The sequence below is a fragment of the Pezoporus occidentalis genome, unplaced genomic scaffold (genome assembly GCF_034315485.1).
Source record: "Pezoporus occidentalis ecotype Australia unplaced genomic scaffold, CSIRO_AGI_Poc_V1 ctg113, whole genome shotgun sequence".
Classification (NCBI taxonomy): domain Eukaryota; kingdom Metazoa; phylum Chordata; class Aves; order Psittaciformes; family Psittacidae; genus Pezoporus; species Pezoporus occidentalis.
The window spans coordinates 1,042,777-1,070,525 of NW_026912918.1; the positions used below are offsets into that span (position 1 = coordinate 1,042,777).

At 40.5% G+C, this 27,749-nt stretch overlaps 1 protein-coding gene across 1 annotated transcript; it reads right to left on the reverse strand.

Annotated features, from left to right (window-relative positions):
- Position 1: 1 nt before the first annotated feature.
- TMC5 (transmembrane channel like 5) lies at positions 2-27,077 on the reverse strand. The gene is made up of 23 exons (XM_062634852.1): positions 26,912-27,077; positions 19,190-19,351; positions 18,426-18,625; positions 17,945-18,040; positions 16,331-16,423; positions 15,448-15,547; positions 14,802-14,895; positions 14,234-14,482; positions 12,881-13,032; positions 12,241-12,385; positions 11,507-11,662; positions 10,945-11,111; positions 10,357-10,435; positions 9,881-9,978; positions 8,132-8,227; positions 7,462-7,537; positions 5,877-6,010; positions 4,565-4,738; positions 3,077-3,155; positions 2,673-2,765; positions 1,457-1,558; positions 1,129-1,165; positions 2-557 (listed from the first exon to the last, which is right to left on the reverse strand). Exons 2-23 carry the CDS (start codon positions 19,261-19,263, stop codon positions 442-444), a joined length of 2,610 nt encoding a protein of 869 aa, XP_062490836.1. The 5' UTR covers positions 19,264-19,351; positions 26,912-27,077; the 3' UTR covers positions 2-441.
- Positions 27,078-27,749: the final 672 nt, after the last annotated feature.

Genomic DNA, 27,749 nt, shown 5'->3' on the forward strand with positions numbered 1-27,749 from the left:
CTTTAATTTCCTTCTATTTTTATTTGGCCAATGCGTTGCTTTTGGTTTAGATTAGATAAAAGCAGTTTGAACAATATAACTTATAAAAACAGTTTTGGAACAAAGCTTTATTTACAATAACGGAAAGTTTCCTGTCTTTAGTCAAGAGCAAGTGACTGCTGTGGAGGGATCTTTACAGTGTCAGAGTGTGAGCCAGTCCTGGAGAAGGCTGTCAGCACAGTATCCCTACTTCAAAACCAAACCAAACACACAGGATATTCCCCATCACAATAATAAACTCCAGTCAGAATGCATTTTTCTATTTGTTCTCTTATCTTTTTCTTCTATTTAAGGGTAAAAAAGGAGGTGCCAATGGTTCACAGTCCTTACAGTGCAATCGATCACTGCTTTCTGCAGAACACCACTCACTGTACGTTCATTATTGATTCTGCTGGCTCGCAGTCAAGGATAGGTGTCATCATCTTCGTATTCCCACCGAGCTGCTTCTCTGGCCCGCAGAGCGATCACCACTGCCTCTGACATGCAGGACCCACTGCTGCGTGGGTTTCCCTCCAGCCCTGCTTGTCACAGGGGAAGTAACATTAACTGTGCTGTTGTCACTATACTAACCACCCCCACTGAAGTGCCGCATGCTTTTGAAGTGTCTCATCTGCCCCATATTTGGAACGCAGTTACATGTTTGTGTAAACCAGGAATAGTTCAACCTACCACACCAAGTTTCCATAGTTTTTTTATGTTCTGGACATACCGTGTCCTAGGGACTCTACATCATTAATAGCCTCTGATGAGGTTCACACCAAGATATAAAACATCTCTCTAATGTGATGTAATATTCTTGCTTGTGGCTGCTCCCATAAAACAAAACATCTCATTTACCCAAAGAAATTCAACTCTCCGGCATACAGAAGCTTGTGATCAGTCTTCAGAAGTCACCACCAACACCACAACAAGCACACCCTATAGGAAGTGTTTACCTCAAACCCCCGGTCTTTTTGTTTTCTCTTCAGACAAGATGCTAAAATCCTGCCTCTCTTACATCTGTTATGAGCAGTGTCTGTATTGTAACAAACACTTTTACTGAGCTGAGCTTCCAGAAGCTGTTTTCTGTGTTCAGCATTTGTTGCTTACCTTGTGGGAAGCCAGTCCCCCCAGCAGCATTGGGATACTGAAAACAAAATTCACAGGGAGATTGAGGTTGATGTTTCCCTTATGTGCCATTTATCTTATACTTCAAGATACTGGTTACCTATAACACAACCATACTCTCTAGATCTTAAGCAGACTTGTACAAGTATTCCAACAGCTATTCTGATTACATTTTGCTCAAATTAATCTTTAAAATTACTTCTATGCATACAGGATGACCTCTTTGTTCAACATGCACCCCTTGTCTGCACCTTGCCCCAGGCTCTATATAGGGAAATCTAGCAGAGATTTCTGCTTTCGACCATCTCACCTCGTTGTAGGAAGCATTTTGATTTCTGTCAAATGCCCTTCCTGGGTAGCCTGGCACTTGCTGGGCAGGCTGCCAGGACGGGTGGTATGAAGAAGAGCTTCTCTGAAAGACAGAATAGCTGCATTAGTGGTACTATGGTCTGGCTTCCAGTCCTGACTTTACAGCCACCCAAGGCTATGCCCCTTGTTCTAGGGAGGCGGCTCTTCTATTAGAACCACAATAAGATTATTCTGGCATCTCCTTTTGAAATCTGACCTTAATTAGTACAAGGACATCCATATTTTGTAGCAAACCCTGCCCTCAGCGTCCCAGGTGGGACTCAGGATGCAGCCACAGGGTTGTCAAGTGTTTGAAAATCCCCAGCAGACAGAAAATGCCCATTCACTTTACAGTCCCCTCTTTACAGTCAATATTTATTTATATGTGTTTATATTAGCACATATGTATTGCTGTTTATCAATATATCAATACCAATTATTACCAAAGTTTATTTACCTTTATTTGTATCATCACATTAATGACAGCCAGTCATACCAGGCGACATGTTTTATGGGGAGAAAGGAGAGGAACTGAACAAACCCTTTTTCTTCAGCAGTATGTAGGGTCAAAGAGTGTTTCACTCAACCCAACTGAAAACCACACTCCACAGCACCTAAATGTGCATGTTTTAACACTAACTTGATGGCTCAGCAGGCAGGACTGACTTGAAAATAAGTTCAAGCTTAAGAAATTAGGCTCCTATTGTGATGTCATATGGGATTTAAAATGGGGTTAGGTCAAAGCACTCAGTTTTACCTCAGCTGAAAAGGTTGGGTGGAGGAGCAAACCATGAAACCCTAAGGAAATAGAGTCAGGAAAGGAAGGCAGCTTCCTTCTCAGTCTAGGCAAGGTTCAAGTGGGGCCAAGCCCTTCAGTGACCATCACTGCACTCCTAGATGAGGAGTGCTTTCTTGCAGTTTCACAATCATAAATGATGTCTAGTGAGGGTAAGAACTTCTCTATATTCTTCCCATGCTGAATTCTAGTCTGGAACACATAGTTAGGCAACTTCCATGGTATCCTCTTCCTGCCTGGAGTTAATTAGCTGTCAATCAACTTACATGAAACTTCAAAACCAGACATATCCCAGCATGCCAGACTGTTTGCAAGGCTAGAGAAACCCCATGAAACGGCACCAAGCGCATAACTGAGATGGTATCTAAACTATCAGACTGACCTGCTGGCCTTGTCCTCCTGGTGCAGGTGGGGTTTGCTTTGCCATTTGCAGTGCCCGTAGTTTTTCAAGTAAAAACACTTTATCTTTTCCTCCCTATGGTCAAGACGCATTTGATCATTAGCTCAAGGCCTGTAAGCAACCACTGACCACAATAATCATTACAGTTCCTTTTATGCTAAAGTAATCCATCTACAGAGGGAGCTGCAGCAGCACAGCTTGAGGGTAAAATCATTCTGCAACAATTCTGAGTTTCCCTGCAGCTCCCATGGCGGAAGGCTCCCACCCCCCTTGCCCTCTCAAAGGAAAAGCAGATCACAGCTCCACAATAGCACTGATTGTGCCATGAGACAATCAACAAGGAAGCCAAGTTTTTTTAAACAGATAAAGCTGAAAGTCAAACTTACATTAATAATTTGCTTTTGTAAGTGTTTGATCATGATCTTTCTTCCTGCTATTATCTGCCAGTAAAGATAAGCAATAACTCTAAAAAATAAAAAATAATATTAAAAAAAAGTCCAGCATATGAGCACTCCCACCCATGAGTATTCCCTCCTAGTCACTGCCTAAACAGAATGTTATCTATTACAAGATGCACACAAGCACACATATATATAGCCCCTGCCCATGGCAGGAAGGTTGGAACTAGACGATCTTTAAGGTCCCTTCCAACCCAGACCATTCTATGATTCTATTATCTATAGACACACACACATATATACACATATACATATATATACACATACACACACATGTATTAAAAAATAGATGGATACAATTACATTTACACAAGGAATGGCAAACACATGAAGTTGTTTAAAACATTCTCTTGGAAAAGACTTAAAGATTTGTGGACCTGTTTTTGAATGAAAGGTACAATTAAAGTAAGACAAAAAATACAAGGTGCATTTCAGATAACAAATAGGAGCCTAATGCTCTTATCCAACTTTTTGTCACTTGCTTACATATATGCCTGGTCTAAATCACAACACTGAACACCTACTGCTTCCAGGTCAGTCTTGGTCCCCCAGAATGAGTGAGATCTGGTTTCATCAGGACAGGTTTGGGTTCTTCAGTGTGTGTGGCCTATACTAGAAATACCAGGCAGCACAGCTACACCATCAAACCTACATACTGGGTTTGCCAAAATAATATACTTCAGCCAAGTGGACAGTATGTGAATTTACCAGAGATTAGCTGGAAGCAGTCTGCAACCTACTTAATAGCATTTCCCTATGTAGTGTGTTCACTTGAACACACTGTTTGTACACTACTATGCCCATCCACCACAGTGTGCCTCTGGTATTTCAGCTATCGTTTACATGCTATCATCTCCTCTTACGACTGCATTGATGAGAAATGGTCAGAAAAGTCAAAGCAACCACCTCCCAGACTTCTGCTTTTTATGTTGCTCAGAGTCCTAGTATACATTTGACCTGTACTAGCTGTGCTTGTGAAAGCTGGCTTTTCCCTGCTGATTTATGACGCAATGAGGAAGGAAGAAACTAAAAAAGCAATGGTGAAAAAAAACCAGAAATGCAATCTATGCTGCCAAGTGTATGCAGCGTGTTTCTCTTCACTGATGTTCCTGAGGCAAAGTGTGCCACTGGTAATAAGATCTGCCTAGGCACAGTAAACAAGAAATACTCAGTTAAAAGCAGTGTATCCTAGGGTTAGCATGAAGTTGGTTTGTAAAGAGCTTTGTCACCCCAACACAAAAGGAACAGGTTTTATAACTTCTTTATGTATTTCAAATACATGAATTTCCAATATATTAACCATTTCTGATACTTTAAAAATGACCTTGCAATTATTTTAACGAAGAATGGCTATGTCAGAGGCAGATTTTTCCACTTCAGGTCCTTTTTCAGTGCTTTCAATTTACAGGTACTTACAGGATAGAAACGGATAGGACGAAGAAGAAAATTTCACTTGTAATTAAGTTATGGTAGATCCACACTACCCATTTTGAGGCAGTGTAATTTTCCAGTATTGCTATCCACTCGGAGACTGCAGCATACATAGAAGACAAACCTCTGAAAGGACCACATTCATTTGAAGGTTTTAACCTGAAAGTGTGAGAAAACAGCTACTTAAAGCTTTATATGTTGACCAGTGATTTAGTTAACATTGTGATTTTGTGCATTAAGATGCTCATTAGTTTGCTACAGCTCACTGCTCTCTTTGGACCCCCCAGGAATTTCCATGATCTCTGTTTGATTTTTAACTTGGGTCACTCTCCAGCCATTGAAATGCCCAACCCAGACTATGCAGTGAAAGATAAGAGACCCTGCTGCTATGGACAGGTACCAAGCCCTTGACATAAATGCAACAAGTCGATCAGCAGTACAAGCTACAGCTAATAGAAAACCCAGATTGTCAAAGTTTCACCCACATCATTTCACCTTGCCTTTGAAGATATCAGTCACTACAGATTTTCAGCAACAACAGGATGTGTTGAAGTAAGGCAGCCTATAGCAAGAATTAACATTTTCAGGTAGACTGAAATAGGAAAGTATTGTTTGCTTTGAAACTCAACTGCTGCAGACAGCCTGAAATTCTGACTTGCAATCTGGAAATGTTTGCTCTGAAGTACTGCATCCCACCTGGTTTCATGTGTAGTCACCTGCCTTACTAAGCATCACAACCATGTGGCTGAGAATTGCCAGGAAAAAGAAAAGGGGTAGCCATGCTGCCCTCCTTACTGTGGCCAGTGATGTGCAGGTAAACAAAGCAGCTTTAAACTCCTGGTAACAACCAAGATGCATTATTGCAGAGGTCAGCACTTACTGCAAAAAGAGTCCCTGAAGTTCATAAATAATCCAGACGTTTACCTCAATTGAGTTTTTCCAGCTGCTTTTCCACTGCAGACCCAGTATGGCCTATAACATAAATAAGCTCAGGACCTAGGACTAAGTCACCGAAACCTTTATGGAGGAGGAAAAGCCAAATTTGCTGCGCCATTTAAATAAAACCCAAAACTTCAAAGTAACCTTGTTTCTCCTCCTACTTTCTTACGTGTTAACCATATTCTTGCAAACTCACTGAGCATGCCTTGTTTTCAGACCGCAGAACAGCTCACGAACATCTGAAACCTTCCATTAGCAACTAATACAGCTTTATCAACAGAAAACCACAGGTTATTCTGCGTTGTATCAGGTCACACAGCATAGCATAGCAGGCTTGAATGCCAGTGATCTTTCACACCTCCAGACAGTGACTCCAATGACAGACAGAACTCCAAGGAAGGAAGGGAAAAACAGCAGGAACATGAAGGTTGTTGTCATTTGAGCAGTTCTCCAGACTTTGCGAGGGGGTTGGCAATTCATCATTAGACTGACCTTTAAAGAGATGAAGACACACTGACTGTTGGAATGGTGTTACCTGCCACAGCAACTCAGTTTGAGTCAATCCCATTGAAATTGCTGGCAGCAGTTTCTGGAATAGCATGTGTCAAAAGTTTCCAATACTTTCTTTTATAAGACTATGACAGATAAACTGTAGAAAATGTCAAGAATATCATCTTTAAGTAGTAAGAGACCAAACAACGGGTTCTTCAGGACTCTGCTGGGCAGAGTTTGCTTTTGTAGCATATGTAAACCCATAGTTTAGGGAACATGAGTTTTGACAGCAACATGGTCAAAGGAAGTGATCCTGCCCCTCTAGTCTGCTCTCATAAGACCCCACTTGGAATACTGTGTACACTTCTGGTGACCTCAGTGCATGAAGGACATGGAGCTGTTGGGATCAGTCCAGAGGAGGCCACGAGGGATAATAAGGGGTCTGGAGCACCTCCCTTATGAAAACAGGCTGAGAAAGTTGGGGCTGTTCAGCCTAGAGAAGAGAAGGCTGCGTGGAGACCTCATAGCAGCCTTCCAGTATCTGAAGGGGGGTACAAGGCTGCTTGGGAGGGACTCTTCATTAGGGACTGTAGTGATAGGACAAGGGGTAATGGGTTAAAACTTAAACAGGGGAAGTTTAGATTGGATATAAGGAAGAAGTTCTTTACTGTGAGGGTGGTGAAGCACTGGCACAGGTTGCCCAAAGAAGTGGCAAATGCTCCATCCCTGGTGGTGTTCAAGGCCAGGTTGGACAGAGCCTTGGGCAATATGGTCTAGTGTGAGGTGTCCCTGCCTATGGAAGGGGAGTTGGAACTAGGTGATCTTAAGGTCCTTTCCAACCCAAACCATTCTATGTTTCTCTGAATTTTGAACCACCCTTTCTAGCTATAGCTATGTGTGACACTATAAACTGTTCGGTGACTCAACAACTGATCTATCATCTGGTCATACTACTGAGACAAAGAATTCTGAAAAGAAACAATTTCCATTATGATCCTTGGTTGAACCACTCTGCTTATGCTTAGATAACCTGGGAGGCCACCAGCGGGAAGTAGGAACATAAGCAGGAAGCCAAAATGACAGCCACAGGCTAAGTGTCTATATTGACATATGCACTTGTACATTATTAATTCTTGAGCCTTTAGTTTTACTTTATTTTCTCCCCTTTCTCTCTGAGCTCTTAACCCCTCCTATAACCCTTCCAATAACCCCTCCTTAACCCTTCCACACTTTCCCCCTCTCCCAAGTTTTACAAGTTCGTAATTCAAGGGCCTGAATCTAAATTGTGTTCCTTTAAAGCAAACTCCACCCTCCAAAACCCAGCCAAAAAACCTGCTCCCCTAAATACAAGACCCCAGAGCCTCCAGTCAAAACCAGCACTTTAACACTATACATTCTGCCCGGATTTCAAACTGTGTCAGTTTATGATGAATACATGTAAATCTTGTTACCTTTTTCACACAAAATACTATAGAAAATGATATTATCTGGATACCGGGCATCAGAGGTGAGAAGAGGATACCAATCCTACAAGAAAGGATTTATAAGAAAGTTAAATCTTCACTATTCACCACCCAGCTCTCAGTGCACTGAAAGCAGAAAATATCACAGTAAATTAATATACAGTTAGAGTTTGGTTATTTGGAAATTTAATCATTAATAGTATTGTTATTAATGCTGATCCTGTAACAGAAGTCAGCCTTTAAAAATACGCAACTTCAACATACATGTTTATGTACATGCCTGCAAAACTCTCTTGTAATAGGAGTAACATACTCATTCCTAGAAATAAGGCATCTTTTCCAGGGTTTAATACTGAGACTATTTCAACAGGAACACCATTCCAATGGGGAAGTAAACAAAACTAGGGTGTCCCTTTTATGGGTTTCTCTAAGACCAGTGACTGCAGGGTAAACTATTGGGTAAAGCTATTGGTAATACCTGCACTATTACAAGAGAACTGGCATGTCACAATCCTTACAAAGATAGTTAATGTCATCTCCCTCAGCATGTATCCTTCTCTTTCCCCCATGATGGGAAGCATCCAGAAGTGTCAGAGTAAGAATGTTCCATGGTATTTCTAAGTGCAAATGAGGTTTTGGCTGTAAATGTAACACTTACCAGGTCAAAGTCTGTGCATAGATCAAATCTAAAACATTTCGTCCTATATCAAACTCTGGCAGCCCCAGGCTCACACAAACTGTAGTTCCAATAATTCTGGAAGAAGAAACCAGCACCACAGCATAATAGCATTTAATACATCATAAAACCCTTTGTAGAAAAATCTGCAGAAGGCCTCCTGAATGCAAGCATCACATCAAGGACAAATTATTTAGGAGCTGCATTAATCACATCATGCAAAGCAGCCACAGCTTACTGATAAAACAGCTCATTAAAAATGAAACAGAATTGGGGAAAATCAGTTTCTCATAACATACAGCAGGGTTGGAACATGACCTAAGGTATTGTTCAAGCAACTCAAAAAAAAAAAAAAGGAAAAAAGAAAAAAAAAAAGGATTAAGTGTATCAGAAAGGTATGCTCATGCCTAAACAGTTCAAATGGCAAGTTGCCTCAGTACAAAATTGCAGCAGCTTTTCAGTTGCTGAGTCCTCAGAATTTTCAGCCTCAACCAGTCAAAAAAAATGCATCTTTTAGATTGATACTCATCGTATATCCTACTTCACACTAACTGAGGTTGCAAGCAGCTGAGGCATACACAGATAAGCAAGTACTCAGAGATTTCCTACTGAGGACCAACCATCCATTTTTACCATCTATTTTTTTTCCTGTGCTGGGGAGATTCAATTTCTGCTTGTTGTAGCAAGAACAATAAAGATTTTGGTAGCTATCCCATCTCTCCCTGAATACAGGTCTTGCTATGGCCTTATCAGCTGCATCATAAATACAAGCAATTGTACTTCTAATCTTTCACAGCTGTAAGTCTGGTGCTTTTGCACAGCTCAGTGAGGACATTCATCACAGCTGACACTGCAGTTTTGGTACTGTGGCTGTTTGCTGGAAGGTGGTTTCCTATCTGAACAGAACAAAAACAGGAGTAGGATTAAAGTTCGCTGGCAAGAGCTGTGGAGGGAAAGTCTTCAAGGGTTTCTCAATGTTGTTTTGTGTTAATTTAACATGAAGTTTTTAACTAAGTGTTCTACCTTGTTCACGTCATGTGCGAAGGGCAAACAATGCATCTCCTACGCAAGTATGGCCACGAACTCAAAATGCTCATAAAGCTGGCAAGCACTCAAATACTTTACTACCTTAAGTCAGAAATAATGTTTGGCAACAGAAGGGTATATGCAGCAGATGTCAGATGTAAATTACTTCTTGGTTACAAAGCTTAGCTGTATTCATGTTCGGTTAACAATACTTTCTCATTTACCATGCTACAGACCTCTACACTCAAGAATCACACTTCATCCTTAATAAGACTGATTAAAATAAGATTGTTAACTTGTGTGCACTCTACAGAGTAACATAACTAAGAGGAAAAAAATTACAGGAGGATAAACTAAAGAAAGCCAGCAGTGTGTCCATGCATATGCAGAAAACAAGTTTTTCTGCTTGAGGCTTGGTTCTTTGTCACCCCATTCAGGAGATGCATGGGAGTACAATGCAGCATCCTCCCTGCCTGTGTTTCCACCTCCAAAAAAAAAAGACACATTAGGAAAGTTTAACGGTATACACTCTGACCTCCTCCTAAGAAGGAGCTGAAACATACAGAAGACAAGTATCAGAGGCTATGCCTGGTAGAGGCAGCCAAGGAAGTTTCATGCTTCTGTTAGACTGTGTTTCTCATACTGGAAAAAAAGACCATGCCTTTGATTAATGAATGAAAACAAGATTAGAAAAGCAGTACTCACCTTTGTAAAAACTCTCCAAAGAAAGAGCCAAGCAAACAAAACATGAAGTCAACTACAATAAGACGATAGATATCTTGGCCAACCAGAGTTTCCCAGCACTTTAAGAAGAAGGAGGAAAGAAAAAAAGAACATTAAAAATGCTTATCTAGAAGTCAAAGATCATGTGATTTTAACATTGTTCCCAAATGCTTGGGCATATGGGACTCAAGCTACAGACCAAAGATTTGCTAACAGCCTGAACCATCCTAGTTGACCTCTCACTGAAAAATTCTCCAAAACAACTGAGATGTGAGTTGGGAGACTCCTTTCTTCCTACAGTTAACTTCTCTAGAGATGATGAGTGAAAAAATGTTGGGGTGGCAAATTCAGCTTCCCCAGACACTACACGCACTTCTCTTTGCTGGATTAAGTCTCTTACAAAAGTGGTTCCTAACCTGGCATTGTAAATCAAAAGATTTGTATTTCTGAAACTTTACCTGTGACTCTGATTCAGCCACAATGTTAAGCCAGTAGTAGCACAGAATTCCAACAATTGATATTTTCAGGATGATACTTCTGAAAAGAGAAAGTAACAGTAACTGCACTGACAGCTGGTCCATAAACTCACTGGAGAGAATGATGGCAGGATGATCATTGGTTACACTCTATTACCTTCTCTTATAACAACAATAGCACTGCAGAGTGCCAGGACCAACAGGAACTCTCCTCAAAGCTGAAGCACAGCATTATTCTATTGTCCTGGTGGAAAACGAACTGGGCATGACAACCTTGGCACAGCCTCTGCAAAAGAGGCTGCTGGTTGGGTGTGTGGGCTCCACAGGGGAGGAAGGTCTGAGGAGCACCAGCAGTTACACACTGTTAATTTCAGGCACCTGTATTTAAGTAAGATCTCATCACTCCTTTTTCCCCTTTCTTTCCCTGGTGTGCAGAGCTCTTTGGAGAAGATGAATTCTCCTCCATAGCTCCTTACTGCCCACCACATCATCTACACATAGATTGCTATCAAAAAAGAAGAGTCAGGCAACTTCAGGCAAAAAGCACTAAGAGGCGGTAGCAACAAATACCTGGCAATAGTGACATATATATGCTGTCCAGGAGTCTGAAATCTTTCCAGACGTCCAAGCCATGAGTAGAAGAACGGGATGAATGCATTGAGGACAGATGTGACAACAGGTAGCACCAACATGGCAGCTTGGCTCTCTAGGTCATTCCTGTGCCCTTTCACAAATAGCTTAGAGGCAAAAAACAAAACAAAACTTAAGAGCCTTAACCAAAAGAGTACATCAAGTTGTGTCCACAGGGAAGACTCCTGGCACATGTCCCTGCATGACTGTAAGTTAGAGATTATCATGGTTTATGGGCCCAGGTCCAGCAGCACAGAGACCTTCTCCCCTTCCCCCATTTTACATGGGACCAAGGGTGGGAGCCCCAGATTAAACGCAGCTCCTTGGCAAAGGAGAGGCAGGCCTTGATGAGGCTGCTTCTTGCTATTTCTTTCAAGGTATCTCCCTAAGGTAGCCATGAACCCAAGAAAGCAGCTGTCAGGTGATGGGGGAGAACAGACCAGTGCTTGCACTCAGTGTAAGATACCCATGTCCAAAACCAGACTGTAAAATCTGTCCTTACCTTCAGGTTATTAGTGGAGAGGAAGTAAACACCAGCACAAGCAGCTAGTGCTGTTCCCAGAGAAGTGACCCACGAAGCAAAATGAATAGCAATGCAAACAACTCTCTCTGTTACAGAAAAACTTAGAACTTCCCGGTTTACTTCAGAGAGGTCTTCCTGCAAGGAAAAAATTCCTAATGAAGAATTCCTTAGTCAACAGCATAAAGCAAAACTTGCTTCAAGTAACTACTTGAGAGACTGAATGAAAGATTATTTCTCCAGAAGATGGGCAGAGTAATACCCTGGGGACATTTAGTAGGCAACATTGTGTTCCTATCCTAAAAATCTCTTCTCTTGACAGTTACCCTGTATTTCACAGATATTACTAGTGTGCCTTTTGTTTACAACATGGTTAAATAGCAGGAAGGAAAACCAGAATACTCTGTCCAGCAAATATTTAATAGTCACAGAGTCACATTCATTCAATAGAACAGAAGCATACAAATATTTATATGTAGCTTAAAGAGAAAAGAAAAGCAAGTAGCTAAGACAATTCCAGGAGTACAAATCAAATGAAACTTAACAGTCAAGAAACCTTAAATCTATGAACAACAGGGCCAGCAAGCTTGAGTCCCTCTGCCAGAGACTTCCATGTGCGTATACAAATTTCTATGCAGAAACAAGCCTCTGGCAGAGTGATTTGTGCATGTGAGTTTTGTACCTTTCTACCTTTTTGTACCTCCTGTGCTTTGTACCTTTATTTGTGTGCTGAGATTCTTTTGTTTCAGCTTCACAGCTTTTTCATTCGTGATATTGAAGTCCCAAGTGCAGAGAAGTTTGCTAGCATTCCCAGGGAATGCCTGAGGGTTAATGAAGTTCTTGCAGAAGGACTTTGCCATGCTGCAATGAAAACTGAGTTTGTGAGATGCATAACGGGGAAATACATAAATCTGCACAGCAGGGCAAGAAGGGAGATTCATCAGCTTTTCTGTCCCCCCCCAAGGCTGCTGCACCTATGTCAGAGCACGTCACACAAGACAAAACAGAAAATAAATGTTCATGTAAGAAACAACTCTGACATTTCCTTCTAATCATGGCTGACAATCTTTACCTTTGGAAGGTCACATCAGTACCAGGAGATATTAGGAGCAACAGCTTCCAAAAGGGGTATCATGATATTCATTGGCTTGAACTGGGATTCTCTCCATGTCCCTTACTATTTCACAGTTATTCTTTGTTTGTCTAAAAGAAGATTTGATTTCTAGAGATTGTCTTTTGAGCAGAAACTTCTACTTAAACTCTACACCTGGAAATAAGGACTTACAGAAACACTCCAGTAATTATAATTGCCAATGACCTCAATATAAGTGAAACAAGAACATATAATTACTTTACCTGAACAACAAGATAAGAAAACAGATGACAAAATATATTCCAACAGTGAAAATATAGGCCAGCTGCATGTTGTAAGATGGACCATTCTTTATTTTACTGATTGTAGCATTGGTGTAAAAGCCATAGTAGAGTACTGTTTGTTGAAAATAACCCTGAAAAGACATGGACATCATTCAGAATGTTTGCTATCACCTGTATATGGTTAGAAGTACCATCATCTGAAGCCCAGTTACTGGAAGTGGGAACCTTCCCATTCCCTACATGAAACCAGAGGTGTGAATAAATTTCTAAATATCAGGCCCTTTGTTTCTTTCTATCAGCTAAAATATTCCATAGACTTGAGAGCTTCTAGAGATATGTAAATAACTCATGTCCTTCTGAAGATGCATATTGTATGATCATGAGCATTCAATGTCTTTGCAGGACCTGCTCTTTTCTGAAAATTCCTAAAGAGGGAAAGGTTTAATTGCTTCCTTCTTGGGATCAAGGTTCTGTACTGAAAAATTGCATTGACTATAAAGGAATCAGATGACATTTAACACTAGAGCTACTAGATTATAGCTGAACTCCTGAGGTAATGATTGTACTTTGCAAAACAGCACTACCACAAAACATCGCAATTTAAAGGTAATTTAAGAAGGAAAAAGCTGACACCATTCCTCTTTAAAAAGACCTCTCAACTAAGCATTAGTAAGAGCAGGCTCTTGTTTATTAACTAGAGAAATCATTTAACAACAGTAAAAATAACACACTTTTTACAGTAAAGACATAAAAAAATCCCATCTCAGATGACTTAGTTGATGAATACCAGTAGAGTTAAAGCAGTGCGAAAACTTTCCTTAAAAACAGCCTGGGACTTTATTCCCTGAAAGTAAAGATTTCCACACAATGGAAGGCCCTTCTGTCTCCAGGCCCCACTGAATTCAGCAGGTTGCTACAGAAAGAGCTGTGTGCTCCTTGGAAGAACACAGCTTTGGAAATAAGCAAAATTCACAGGATCTCATATGGAAATTTGCACTGCATTTTCAGAAGAAAATCAGCATGGGAAAAATGTCCTGCTGAAGACCACTGCACCTATCGCTGACTTCCTTTGTGTCTCTGCCACTGCTTTCTCAAAGAGTGATGAAAGTCTTGAAATACTGCTGAACACAGCAATTTTTTACAGTGAGACAAGTGCATCAGGACAAGTTCCATTCATCTCACTCTGTTGTTTCTAGTGTCTAGAATATTGTTTCTAGTCACATAAAATTCTAACTCCATAACAAGAGATACTAAGTTTTTTACTCTATTGTGAGTTTTTAAAGTAGATCTGTTGCACACAGTACTAACACAAATCTGCTGTTACATACTTACAGCTCCAGTGAGCAGCTCCAGACCCGTGAATGAAAGGTTATTTGGTTCTGCTGCAAGAAACTGAGGAATTGTGAGGAAACCGAAGTTTATGAGGAATGAGAAGATGTTGAAAGTTAGCAGCCACTTCAAGAAAATAAAATAAGAAAGAACACTTGTTCCAAACTTGGCACCAATGACCTTCAGAGTCTTCTGCTGTAACTGCAGTAGGTGAAAATATTCTGACAAGCTATTTCCAAGTCGCCGAAATGACTGAAGTGCGAAAGAGGAGAGAGATCAATCTCAGCAAGCAGCCTTGAACAGGATTCTCATTCACATAATGAAGCTTCACATTCTTTACAGTTCCATCTTAAGATAAGAACAAATTTCCCCCACCACCTGCACTGTAAGATGCCCAACTCTTGTTCCTAAGTGCTACCATAATGCACGTAGCTATTAGCGAAGACTGCAGCAATTAACCAGTTCTTTGGTAAATAACAAATTTATATAAAACATAAAGCCAGACACCAGGTACCTCTGCAGACAGTGATAACATTGCAGCTATTGTGGCTTGCAGGAGTTTGACACTTACCACTGCTATTCCCTGCATACACTGTGTGCAGGAGCAAAGTTGAGTACTGCAATGCCTTGATTTTTTTTTTGTTATTTCTTCAAGAACTTTGTTCCTGTGGAAAAGAAGGGCAGGGGATGACAATGGTATGGGTTGGAATTACAACAAGATGACAAAGAAACTGCTGGAAATAGTGTTTCGTACACGTTCATGTGAAGAAAGTTAATATGGAGCTATTCTGCTAGTTCTTTTTCTACTAGCTGATGCCATGGCTCTTGTCCATGCTATGACAGCATATTCTAATCCCTCTACATATCACTCTGGGAACAAAACTTCAATGTATTCTGTGAGGACACAAAAGGATGGTTGAGAACATTCGCTTTCTTCTCCATTTTCAATGGCCAACATCCAGTTTCCTTTGAAAAGAAATCGTAAGTCATCATTCATAATCAAATATCAAGGCCTTGATTTTTATATTAGCATGAGAGATTCTTCTCATCCAGAGAAAGGACAGTGAACCATCTTTAAATTATTTCCATTTGCAAGATGTTGACTTTTTTAAAGTGTATTAAAAAATACTTTTGGTTCTTTCAAAGTGCCAAACCAAAGCTGAGCATGTTGAAAGTACAATGTTTGTAAAATTAAACAGACACATTTTTATTTTTACCTGATCTCTCTCTTTTTTTTCATGGTCTCTGGCATCTTCTGGATTGCTTTAATCCTTTCACTGGTGGACATACTTGCAAGATTTTCAACTAAAGTTTCCTCTGCATAAAACCCATGAAAAAAATTCAAGTATTTGCAATAATAACACAGTAATAATTATACAAAATCTGAAGTGGATATAACAACACTCCCCATTGTCACTGCTACCAAAGTGTGGTATGTTCCGAGACTACTCCCCAAGAATACCCTCAGCTCCATCAGTACTCTAATACAGATACAGGTAATACAATATTGAAAGTTAAAACCAAATATCACTTGTCTGATGCTTGATTAGCATTCATACAAAGAGCTGAAATACAAAGGAGAACAAAAAACTGTCAAATTCCAAGATTCTGGTCTATTGCTTCGTCAGTGTTTGATAGTGTCATTTCTATGATGCTATGTACTGGCTTGACAGCCAAACTTTTATTTATTCTAGAATTTTAGTTTATGTTTCTGCCCAAACTTTGCACTACCTATGAAACAGACAGAACTGTATTACTTGACAATCAGGCTGGTTTTGCATAGTTGGAATTTGAGGCTATTTCCAGACACACCGGCTGAAAACAACCTATTAGCTGGTCAAATAAATTCTAATAAAGAGATTGGCTTTTCTGTCTATGATTTAACACATTCAGACTGCACTGTGCTTCCTTTATCATGGGATTTTAATGTGATAGTAGAGTATAAAAGATGAATCACTAGCGTTAACACAAAACCAAGTTGTTTCCATAACCACAGAAAGACTGTACATGCAATTCAGGTGAATAAATCAGGAACAGTATCAACCACACCATCTTGTGCAAGATGCTATTTCATATTGAACCACTTACGTAAACTCCTACTTTCTTTCCACACTGGATTTGCTTCAAACACACTGGAAGAAGTCATGAAGATCTCATCATGTGGTCTTCTGTCGCGTCTCCGAATAAAGCTACCTAAATAACATGCGTTGGTCAGTAAGCCCAGATATACCTGACAAATTGACTTGAGAAATTCGAATTTTGAAACAACTTAAAAGCATACCCTTCAATCTCACTACCTGCATGCAAATATATACTCCCCCATTCACTTCTTTCCTGGTCGTGCTTGACAACCATATGCAGTTTTTCAGATACATCTTGGAAGAGAGGTACGGAGCACAGCCTTCAGCTACATGGAAGACTGGATAACCAACTCATAAATGTGCACATTGATTGTTCAAAACTTTCTTCTAGAAGATAGGTCCTTTCTTTAAAAATCCTTACACTGACTCCAGAGGGATTGTTTTAGACTCACAATCATGCTGAATAAGTTAAATGTATCAGATTCCCACTTCCCTGAAGCCAAAACGCAACTGTTCTTTCAACCTTCTTTCATGCAATTATCCAAACATTAGTGACTATATTCCTTAAAAGCATCTGCCTTCCAGCTATGAAACAGATGAGTTTAGCCACAGCTTTCCTTGCCTTGCCTTCTCAGTAAGCTAATGGCAAATCTGTGCAACACTACATCCCCCTTTTGAAGTCAACCCTCTGGTGTAGAAGGCTGCAACTGACTGATGCACCTGCTAGTTGATGCACATGATGCAGGCACCTGCACCATATTTACTATTTAGACCTAATGGTTCCTTAACGTTAGTGTCATTTACACTTGGAGACAACTTCCTTTGTAGCAACTAAAAAGAATCAGAAAAAGGAAAACATCTGCGCCTCCTCAGGTACTTCTTGAGCTTTCAGCACCCAGACATTTCTCCTCTAGTTACGGAAATGCACTCTCTTTCCTCTTTCCTACCAGGTATTAAAAGCCATATGTGATAGGTAATGTTTGGAAATGCCCTATCTCTATGGTCACTCACTGAGCAAGGCATTTCCAGGTTCCAGAAAAGAATTCTTAGTTACATTCCAAAAGCAGCAGACAAAAACTGAACTGACTGTAACAGAAAAATTACACAGTATGGTGAGAACAGTTCCTACCCAGAACACAAACAATAAATCACTACAGCAGCCTAAATTAGAAGCCAGAATGTTCTATGCCAGACCCCTTATATTTTAAGGAGTATAAAACTCTAATAATAATAATTAGGGTCTAGAATTTACACAGAGACAACATAGTGAAAAAGCCACTAAAGAGTATCAAAAATGTACCCTATCCTCCCCTTATTTCCTCCTATAGTAAATCTCTTCAGATAACTCTAAGTTTGTTTTATGCTGATCCACTTTTAGGGAGTTTGGGTTAAAATGAGTAGGCATTACATCTTTCATTGCTCAGGAAAACAAAATCATCACCTGCAGGAAGATATTGAAAAATTCAGCTACAACAATGTAGGATAGTAAAATAGAATTTCTGTTTTATGGTTCCTTTTATTACATGAGTATTTTCATATCTGAACCAAAAGGCTTTTAAGTACTTATTATTTATTTTATGGAGGGTGAGACTAACATACAATATCTTGACACACCACAATCCTTGTATCTTACCTTCCGATTCACTGGAAATGCTGTGGGTATAGGGGCTATGGAATGTAGAAGGTGGGCTGTATGCCAGTTCAGACTCAGGCTCAAAGGAAAGATTATCTGTTGAATGGAATCAGAGTCATACAGAAAGTTGTATACTGATCTGGATTATTTACACACACAGGGTATCAGCCCCCTTGACCAAACTCCTACATCTCACTCCAGTGTATATCCTAGTATTCAATAATTTATTCAGTCCACACAAGTCAGTATTTGCTGATCTGTTAATACAACAGACAGTCCCTGGATCTGTTAATGTAACACCTGAACTACTACTAGGGGGGAAAAAAGGCACACACACACACACACACACACACACCCACACACACACCCCCCGCCAGCATCTACAAATACATAGAGTTGAGCTTTCCAGAGCTACAGGACTCCCTCAGGACATTATCTGTTTCAGTGTTTCTGTAAGCTGTTCATACCAGAAATTACCTACCTGTGGAATTTCCGTATGGACTTCTTCTTAGGACATTAACTCGTGGTAAACCTTCACTGTATTCAGAGCCGTGTCTCATGGAGGCCATTGGTATGTCCAGAGGGTAATTCTGCCCTCTTCCACTGTGTTCTCTGTAGGAACCGGGTAGTGAAGAATCATAAGTGGCTTGGTAAGAGAACAGATTCTCTTGAGAATTCCTCCTGTGTGAACAATAAAAAAGAACACTCAAAGTGCCACAAAACCTCTCCATAGACATCCTTACTAATTGTCACCTATTATCATCAAATTTGAGTACTTTATAAAGCAAACTGATACTGAGAGGTACTTTGTATTTAGAACTCTAACATCATTATTTTGATTTGGTCATTAACTGAATTAGAAAAACTGAAACTTTTCTTCACCTGAAGTAAGCTTGGATTCCACCTACACAGGAATAACTGCTTGGAAAAAATGAGGACATCCAGGGTTATAGCACACTGTGAAAATTACTGGAACTAAAAATTTTCCATGGCATTGGACCATAAATACTAAGGTACCTTGAACTGATAAATTCATCCAACAGGTAAAAAGCAGATGTGCTATTTCTCTTGAATACTGCCTTCCTAATAGCAGTTTTAAAAATCTGTGTCTGAGAATGCAAGCATAAAGGAGGCATTAAAAGAATTCCAAAACCTAAAATTCTGGAGAAGAAGCTTCTCCTGCATATAAATAGATAATTTAATTGCTTATGGCACAATCGCAACAGCAAAATTAAACAAACTTACCTTCTATCAATTTCCAGTGTCTCTGACAAGTGGTAGTCTGGATTTTCAAAGGCTTCATTGTAATGATGAGACATGACAAGTCTTTGGGATGAGAGATGAAATACTCCTTATTTTCGTCTCTACTGCTTCATTAATACGTTCATGGGAAGACTGATCACAGACCTAGCTCCAAAGCAGATGTATGCACATACAAAATGAAAAAAAGTTCCTTTCAGCATCTGAGTTAGGGAATTTTGCCACCCTGCTAACAAATTACAAATGAAACAGTACAAATCGGAAATGATTCTAACTTGGTGTTACTGTCACTAAATTGGGATCCAACAGAAGTTGCAGGTAAAATGGGAGCTAATGCTTCTCTATAGTAAGCTCTCTACAAAACTAAGGAACAGGAGTGCCACAGTTTTCCCCAACACTAACAATGAAGCCAGGTTTTAGAAGCATGGTAAAACACTAAGAAAAAGAATTTTCTGAAGATGAAAATTTTCTCCAAGTACTACATTTTCAAAACCAAAGAGGAGGTGAAGTCTGCCCACCTTCTTACTAGCAGTGGCATTTCTAAGCTTTAGTTATGAACAAGGGACCCACCATAACACTGCTATGTACAGAGCTGGCATTATTTAGAGACCCCACTCTTAATGAGGGCTCTTCTAATGACTTCATGTCTTGATCCTGTAAATAAATTTGGTTTTAGCTTTATTTCTCAGAGTGCTCCACTTTAATCTTAAGCAAACCAGACTTGGTCAGAGTTTAATGAACAGAAGTCCAGGTAAGTCAGTGAACAGGGAACATTATGCTAGAAAAACAAAGTCAAAATTAAACAGGAGTTTCTTGCAACTAATCCATCATACTCAAAATTAAAAAGGAAGCAAGCTTTAGCATTTGTTCTCAAACCACAGCAAGTTCGATCAGCTGGCAAGCTCTTCAACAGGGAAAAAAAAAAAAAATAAACAATAAAGGACAGGTCTGGAAGAATCCATCAGACCCTGCTTTTATCTCAGATCCACTCCTAGGAAAGCAGAGCTGAATCTCATGTAACAGTACAGTCTCAGCCAACTTTTCTGTCTGCAGTGGTTTTTATTTGTGATTTCTACTGCAGTAAAGGAAGTATCACATGAAGAGAAGAATCTTCAAAATGAATAATTGCAGTGTCTAGTTTCTGAAGGCTTGTCAAAATCTTCTCATTTTTGCCAAAAGCAGCTCTGAAATTACTATTGTATTATTTACACACCTAAAGATCTTGGCAGTGTAAAATCTTGCAGAGTGACACAGCTGTAAAGCACTGCCCAGGTTTTGCACACTGATTTGCAAAGAGATTTGCACATAAACACAGGTGGTTGGTTGAATTTGAAGTCCTACATTTTAATGAGAACATTGCTTACACTTGCATTACAGCCTGATGAAGCATGCTATGAGGCCCACATCTTCAGCAAACATTCACTAAAAAGCATAGCAGGAAACCTGAATATATGGTACGCCACCCATCCCTTCTGTAAACAGTGGAATGTGATTACTGCCAACAAGAAACTAAAAACATAGTCTCCCCTAGGTGACATTTGTGTTTTCTTCAGGCCACTTCACACCCATAGAGACAGAGTGAGAGTCTCATGTATTCAGAAAAGTAATAGCAGAGCCTCCTCCTCTTCTCTAAAAGAAAACCAACAAGCACCCCAGGAATCTAAACCTCTTACACAGAAGTCACAGGAAGTTTAAATCTCCCAAGAGTAGGTTTTATTTGACAGGAACCACTTAACTCTTGATGATCTTTTGAGAACTAGCTTAGAATATACAAACTCTTCAGGAATTAGTGCATTCTGTCCTTATACTCCATTAAAAAGCATGGGAACAATTCTTGTAAAAGGTGATCATGGAACTCTGCAAAGGCAGGCTCGGAAAACTGAATTTCCCCCTGTAAAAGTGTTTTACATTTCAAACCATAATGAAAAGCTCAAGAGGAGAAGATTACTCAGGGGAAGACAGTTCTCAGACAATTCCCTCTGAAGAGTGTGCAAAATGAATTTTTCTGGTTTTTAACTGGTTTTCTAGGAACCCAACTTACTTGGACTTAGCCATCCAGAAAGCTGGGAAGCCTGCCAAGCAAGGCAGCTGGAAAGCTGAGCACTGATCTAAACAGCGCCTGGTCTTCATTCAAACTAGTTTGAATGAAGATAATGAAAGATAGTTTGATGGAAATGCATGGGTTGTGTAGAATCAGCATTATGCTGAAGCAAGCTGGTAGAAAGCATCAGACAATTCTATCCACCAAATTCCTAAAGCACAACCAATCAGAAGAAGGTCAACCTGGTTAAAAAACATATCCATCACTTCTTTCTCTTATTCATTTTAAAGATCTTTAAGCATATCCGTGAAGTCTGGCTAGGACACCCAAATAAGCCTGAGACAGACTGTCTATTGATTCCATTATTATCCACTTTATTTCCTTTGAGTCTTAAGAAGCACTTCATGCCAGGATTGCTATGAAAATCCACAGGCACATCTACCATCTAACACTGAACCCAGCATCTGAAGCCACTCTGTTTTCCTCTCCACTCAGGATATTTTAAGCATTTTAAATAAATTCAAGCTCAAGGCATTTGCAGCATGCAAGGAAACATGAATGCACATAACCCATAGGTTTCTTGACTGCGGCTGTAGTCACTCAGAGGTTACTATGCCACCTGGAGGGTGGGATGAAGGTGTGTATGAGCAGACATGCTCCAGGTGCACAGGGGCATGCCAAACATGTACAGGTTATGACAATCTACCCACTTCCTCCACCCCAGGCCCAAAGATTATGAGAAAGTCGTCTTCTCAAATCAGATATCTACATTATAGGTTTAGTTTGGGGTTTGATGAACTGGCAGTTTATAAATTTCTAACCAGACTTGATTCATTGGAAAGAACCTGAAACAGGTAATGCTCAAGCTAAACCATCTGTTTCTTCTTTCTGACCTGTGATGGAAAGCAGTCAACAATAGCTCCAGGAAAAGCTATGATGTTTAGACTTAGCTTTCCCTTTAAAAAGGAAAAAAATAGCTGGAGAACAGAGATTATTTGTGAAAAACAGAAAGCAGGAGCTTGACAAATCATCCCTTTGTAGAGTGGTTTCCATATGTTAGACAACATTTTGAATCTAGGCAAGCAACTAGACAAAACCTGTGTTCCTCTGGGGAATGAAATATTTTAAGATCTGTGTGTTTAACAATCATTAATATGTAAGTAAGTTACAGGACAGGTGAGAGCGAGTGCTTTCTGCTTAAGTCATCCAACACACTGTAATGATACAGAGCAGGGAACTCCAAGCAGTGCACTCATACATCTGGATCATTTCCCAGAAAAATAACTGCCTTCACGTCATAGACAAACAACCTTGAAAAAAAAATTCCGGGTTAGTTTCATCCATTCCTGTACAGGTATTTCTCAGCTATAGCCACTAATCCTCATTTAGAATAGAAATCAAACAAACATGAATGTCTTGCTAAAGTAGCCCTTTGACCTGGTATCAAGTTCCAGGAAAGACACATAGACCTTCAAGTCATTTACCCGTAATCCCTCAGTAAAAAGGATTACATAAAGGTATATTCTACTTCCACAAATCTTGAAGAAGAATGGAAACAGTAAATTCCAGAACTACCTCATATTTGACTTACTAGTGTTGAATTAAGGGAATAGAACTGATTCAGAAGTTGAATGCACTCTGTTTCCATAAATATCTTTTCATTTTGTAGCATACAACTGAACAGGACTTCACTGCTACCCAAGTTATTTTTATCCATTAATCCCTGTCCTGTTTAACATGTCCTACACAGCTTCATACTAAAAAAAAAAAAAAAAAAAATCAGACTGATTTCTGGAAGCCAAAAGTGAGTCTGAGAGACAGACCGGAATTAAAACTAGATTACATGCTGCATCAATAACCAAGTTCCAGTACCGACCACTACTCTTCAACTATCTCAATCTCAACAGTTTCAGCACTCCTGCAACAAACCAGGAAAGCCTCTGAGAAAATCTAAACAGCCTGTGAATTGACAGTAATCCAACACTGTGCTCAAGAAAACCTGATTGTGAATTGACGTATTAGCAATGGAACAAATGTGATTCACACACGGAAATGAAAGTCACTTACCTTTTATGTATATTGCCACACCTCCTGCCAGCCTTGCAGTGTGTTTTTATTGATCAGCGGGGTCAGTTACAGGAGCCAATATAAACTTTGTTATTTTAGACCTTCAATTCTAGCAATGTAAATTGTGCCTCTGCTATAAAAGATCTTCCCAGTGAAAGATGACATAGTAGCACTAAAGAGTCATCTGCATACTACTGCATAGGCAAAGGACAGAAAACCAAACTGGGAAGGGAAAGGAGAAAGTGACAGAAATCCCTATTATGGTCTCCCAACAGCTTGTTGGATCTTCAGCCCACAAAGGAAGGTACTTCCTAGACCTATAGTGCGATGCTACCTACCAAAGTTCAGATCCCATCCTCCCTGTCCCCCAGTCTTTGGTGAGACTGGGGTGCAGAGAGCAGCTGCAGGCTGGCAGAGGCAGGCAGAATGGTGTCTGTCTGACATGGGGAACATCTGACTGAGTGACTATCTCTACCCTCAGCTGGCTGCTCCCTGGAGTAAACTCCAGCTGTTGCTTCAGTATCATGAGCTCTGCTCCTTATTTGCTCTGTATCTAGTTCCTGCACCTACTCACTTGTTTGCCTTGTCTTTTCCCTTTAACATTCCTCTTGCTATTCCCCCCCCCCCCATAGTTAAGAGAACAATATTTCCATCCTGCTGACTTTGTTTGTAAGTTATATCCTTTCTAGCACTTGCGGCTGCTTAGACAAGCCTACTTTGTGTTTGCAGTGTATCAAACAAGTTCCTATTTCTTCACCTGACTTTAGACACCTTTATTATAAACATGCTTCTGAAACATTCAAAAAAAAACATTACAACAAATTTTAGTGTCCAGTAAAGTATCGTAAAGATGTGCAACACACCTTAGAGTTTTTGCTTAACAACAGTGGATGAAAGTCCAGATACTTCATTAATTCTGAGAAATTCACAGTAGTTTCCCTAACTTACCACACAAATCCCTGCTTCTCCACCCAAAAGGCCCCATGGGATCACAATTCTTAAGGACTGAAGTACATATCACAATGATTTTGCATTACCTAATCCTTTCCCCAGAGACCACTTGGAGAGCAAGTCTTTTTATTTGCTGCTTTGTTGCATTTATTTTCTTAACTGTGACCACAAGTTGCAAACTTAATGCATTGGGAAAATTATGAGCATTGGGTAAAGAGGAACAAACAGGGATAAATAACTACTAAAATCAAAAATAGTGAAGAGTAAGAACAGTGTACCTGGCAGAGAGAGGAAAGATTATCAAGAACAAGAAACCATGACGAGAACTCTGTATTATTTCTTTAACACTTGAAAAACTTTACCTACCTCAGTCTGACCATTAAGGACTAAAAAAAGGCTAAGGCAAGAATCACTTCATATCAGTACAGGTCAGTCTTGGGACTCAAATTGCAGACTACAGACTATCACATTCTTTGCACACAACAGGACTGAATCTTGTTCTGTAAAACAAGTTCTTTAAGTTTGTCTATTAGCCAACATTACCAGCTGCTTGTATTTGGAGGAAATGACTGGTTACCAAAAAGAACAAAGCAATTTTTGAACACCTGTCTGGAATTAGTTTTCTGCTATTGTTACTGATTACTAGAACAGTTCTAACATTTTGCCTTAAAAGAAAGCTTTGTTTATTCTGCAATGGATACTATCCAGTTTAAATGCAATCTTCAAATTACACTTTAATGAGCAGTATCAGTTACAGGAGCCTCATTCACAAGTTCAATTGGAAAAGTTTACAAAAACTACACGTATGGTCAATTCAGATGATAAACAGGGATTTGAAAATACACAATGTTGTTGAACTAAGTAAAGGGCATTGTTTTTTTTCTAATTTCCATCTTAAATTCCTCCTAGTATATTGTCATCTCATTACTATTTGCACAAGCAGCATTTCAGACAACCCTGAGGGAACACAAAAACCATCCATAATATTCTGGCAAAACAACTGAGAAGCTGGAAAATGCCCAGAGAGAACCAGTCAGAAGAAAAGAGAACCAGTTTTGTCACTGGTTTCTCCTAACTCTTCAAAACTCTTATATGCAGTTTTCAAATTACTGGCAAATAGTTTCATATAAAGACTTTCTTTTTTATTTTCAGACAAAATGCAGTTACATTAAAACACAGTGTAACATGTTAGTACGTTAGGGTTCTATTCTACAACAAACGTACAGAAGCTATGGACTATACAAGTCACAATTAGAGGCTTTTCCACAAAAATGTGAAGGGGGACACCACTGTAGAGTGCCAGCTCCTGTAATACCAGCCCAAACAGCTATAGCATGCCACTTTACCACTTTTCATGGCAAGGATCAAAGTCCTTTCAACGAGCTTACTCTGGAAGGGGGGGAATCAAGAACAAAAACCCTCAAAACACCTGAAATCAATTGCTTTGATAGGAGTGGAGCGCTGACATCTCGGCCCAGAACAGCTGCCATTTTAACTATGCTGCTTAGCGCAGGCAGTCCTCTGCTGTCCTTATCCCACATCAGGGCTGTGTCACATGGGCAGGGACTGACACAGCACCCACACTTCACCTATCACACCTCGAACGTGGCTCTAGAGCTATTGAAAGGGTGCTGCTGCTACTACAGAGAGCAGGATCAGGCTGCTATTGGTCCCAGGTCAGGTAGAGAAGACTACAGCGACACGAGTTCAGTGGAAGCAGAAGTTAACACAGCTCCTATGCCATGCCATGGACTGTTTGCAGGTTTGTTTAACTAACGGAGCATTACTAAGGCACAGAGACTTAGCAATAAAATCTTGGCTTTTAGATGTGTATTTAATCTCCTGCATAAAAATGTTCCAACCTTTGTACGTTAGGATGTAAAGGAAAAAAAAAATGTAGCACTGAGGCTAAATAGTAAGCCTGTGTGTTTTGAGGAAGTGACAGAATGATTGACCACAAAGAATATTACTACTTAAACCTGAGAGTTTTCACACCTATTTAATACAAAAGTACTTATGGCTTCCCATCACCTACAGTAACACATAAAACTCGGAACCTGCCACTTGGAAAATGCAGTTACACATTCATTCACCAGCTAGCAGACTCCAACACGCAGTCTACACCAAAATGAAAGCAGATGTCCCGCTGGAAGCTGCTGACCCCAGCAAGGCTAGTGCAATATCTCGCAGACTGAAGTGTAACACAGTGGCTAAATACACCAGGGAAGGATGCGGCTGTTAATTCTCCCGTGGGACCCACCCTTCCAACTGAAGACAGCAGAAGCTCGTATGTGACCAACGGGGCGATAAAGCTGTGAGATACCACACAGCAGGGCTGACATCAACATCAGGGTTATGTACTGCTCAGATAGCAGCTGCCGAGCACAACCCAGAACACGCATGCAGTCCAGCCCTAACAGTTCTATCACCCCAAAGTAACTAAATTGGTAAAGTGCCGTCGCCTGCCAGGCAGCTCGGGTGACTTCTCCAGGGCAGTCACATGGAGAAGCCACTTTCCAGCCCCACCGGCAGGGTGCAGACCCTGCTCGGACCCCGGCAAGCTCCCGCCGCGGCGAGCCCGGCCCTAATCGCAGAGCAGCAGCGGCGGACGGGAATCCGCAGACCCAGGCCCCGGCCCCTGCCCTTACCTGCCCGCTGCCCGGAGAGGGCTGCCCGGCCCCGGCTCGCCCGCGCCAGGTGCCTTACCGGCGGCGAGCGCTCCGCAGACCGACACTCCACCCCGGTAACGGCTCCTCCCGATGTCCCGGTCCCGCCTCCGGCCCTGATGCGGGGGCTGCCATGGCAGCCCTCTTGGCTTCCTTTCCCCCCGGAACGGGCTGTGCGCGGAACTGCACGCCCGGAGAGGGGTACCTGAAGGCTTGCTCTTGCAGCTCAGAGAGACACAGGAAAACCACCCAAACCAATCCTTTTCCTGATACCTGCCGTAGAACATGTTGCTTTCTTTCTGTTTGATCTCCAAGATATTTAAGTTTCCCTCCTTCCATGAATTTAAACGTGTTGCTTTTGGTCTGGATCACAATAACAGCACGATAAAGGAACAGAGCAGGGAGGAATGTTTTCCATACAGATGATGCATAACCTTTATCCCTGGATTAATAATTTGTAGAGCAGAGATAAAGAACGATTTTGGCCTCATATACTTTCATTTATATTAAAGGAAGGATCATCTAGGGGTGAAAAAATTAGTTCACACTAATACAGGCAGTAATTAGCAGTTCCTAGACAGTGAACATAATACCAGCCCTGTTTTCCTGTACTCTGTAGAGACCAGAAGAAACAAGAACTTCTTTAGTGTAACACAGAGATACTGATTTTTCTTTTCTTCCTCCTCTCCCTGTGTGTCTTCCTTTCAACCAGATACAAGCAAAACTATGGACTAGACAAAGCTACAGCCAGGCACCAGGCAGGGGAAAGACAGAGAAGCCAATTATGTGCTGGGGTGTTCCTGTTCCAAAGCAGCTCAAC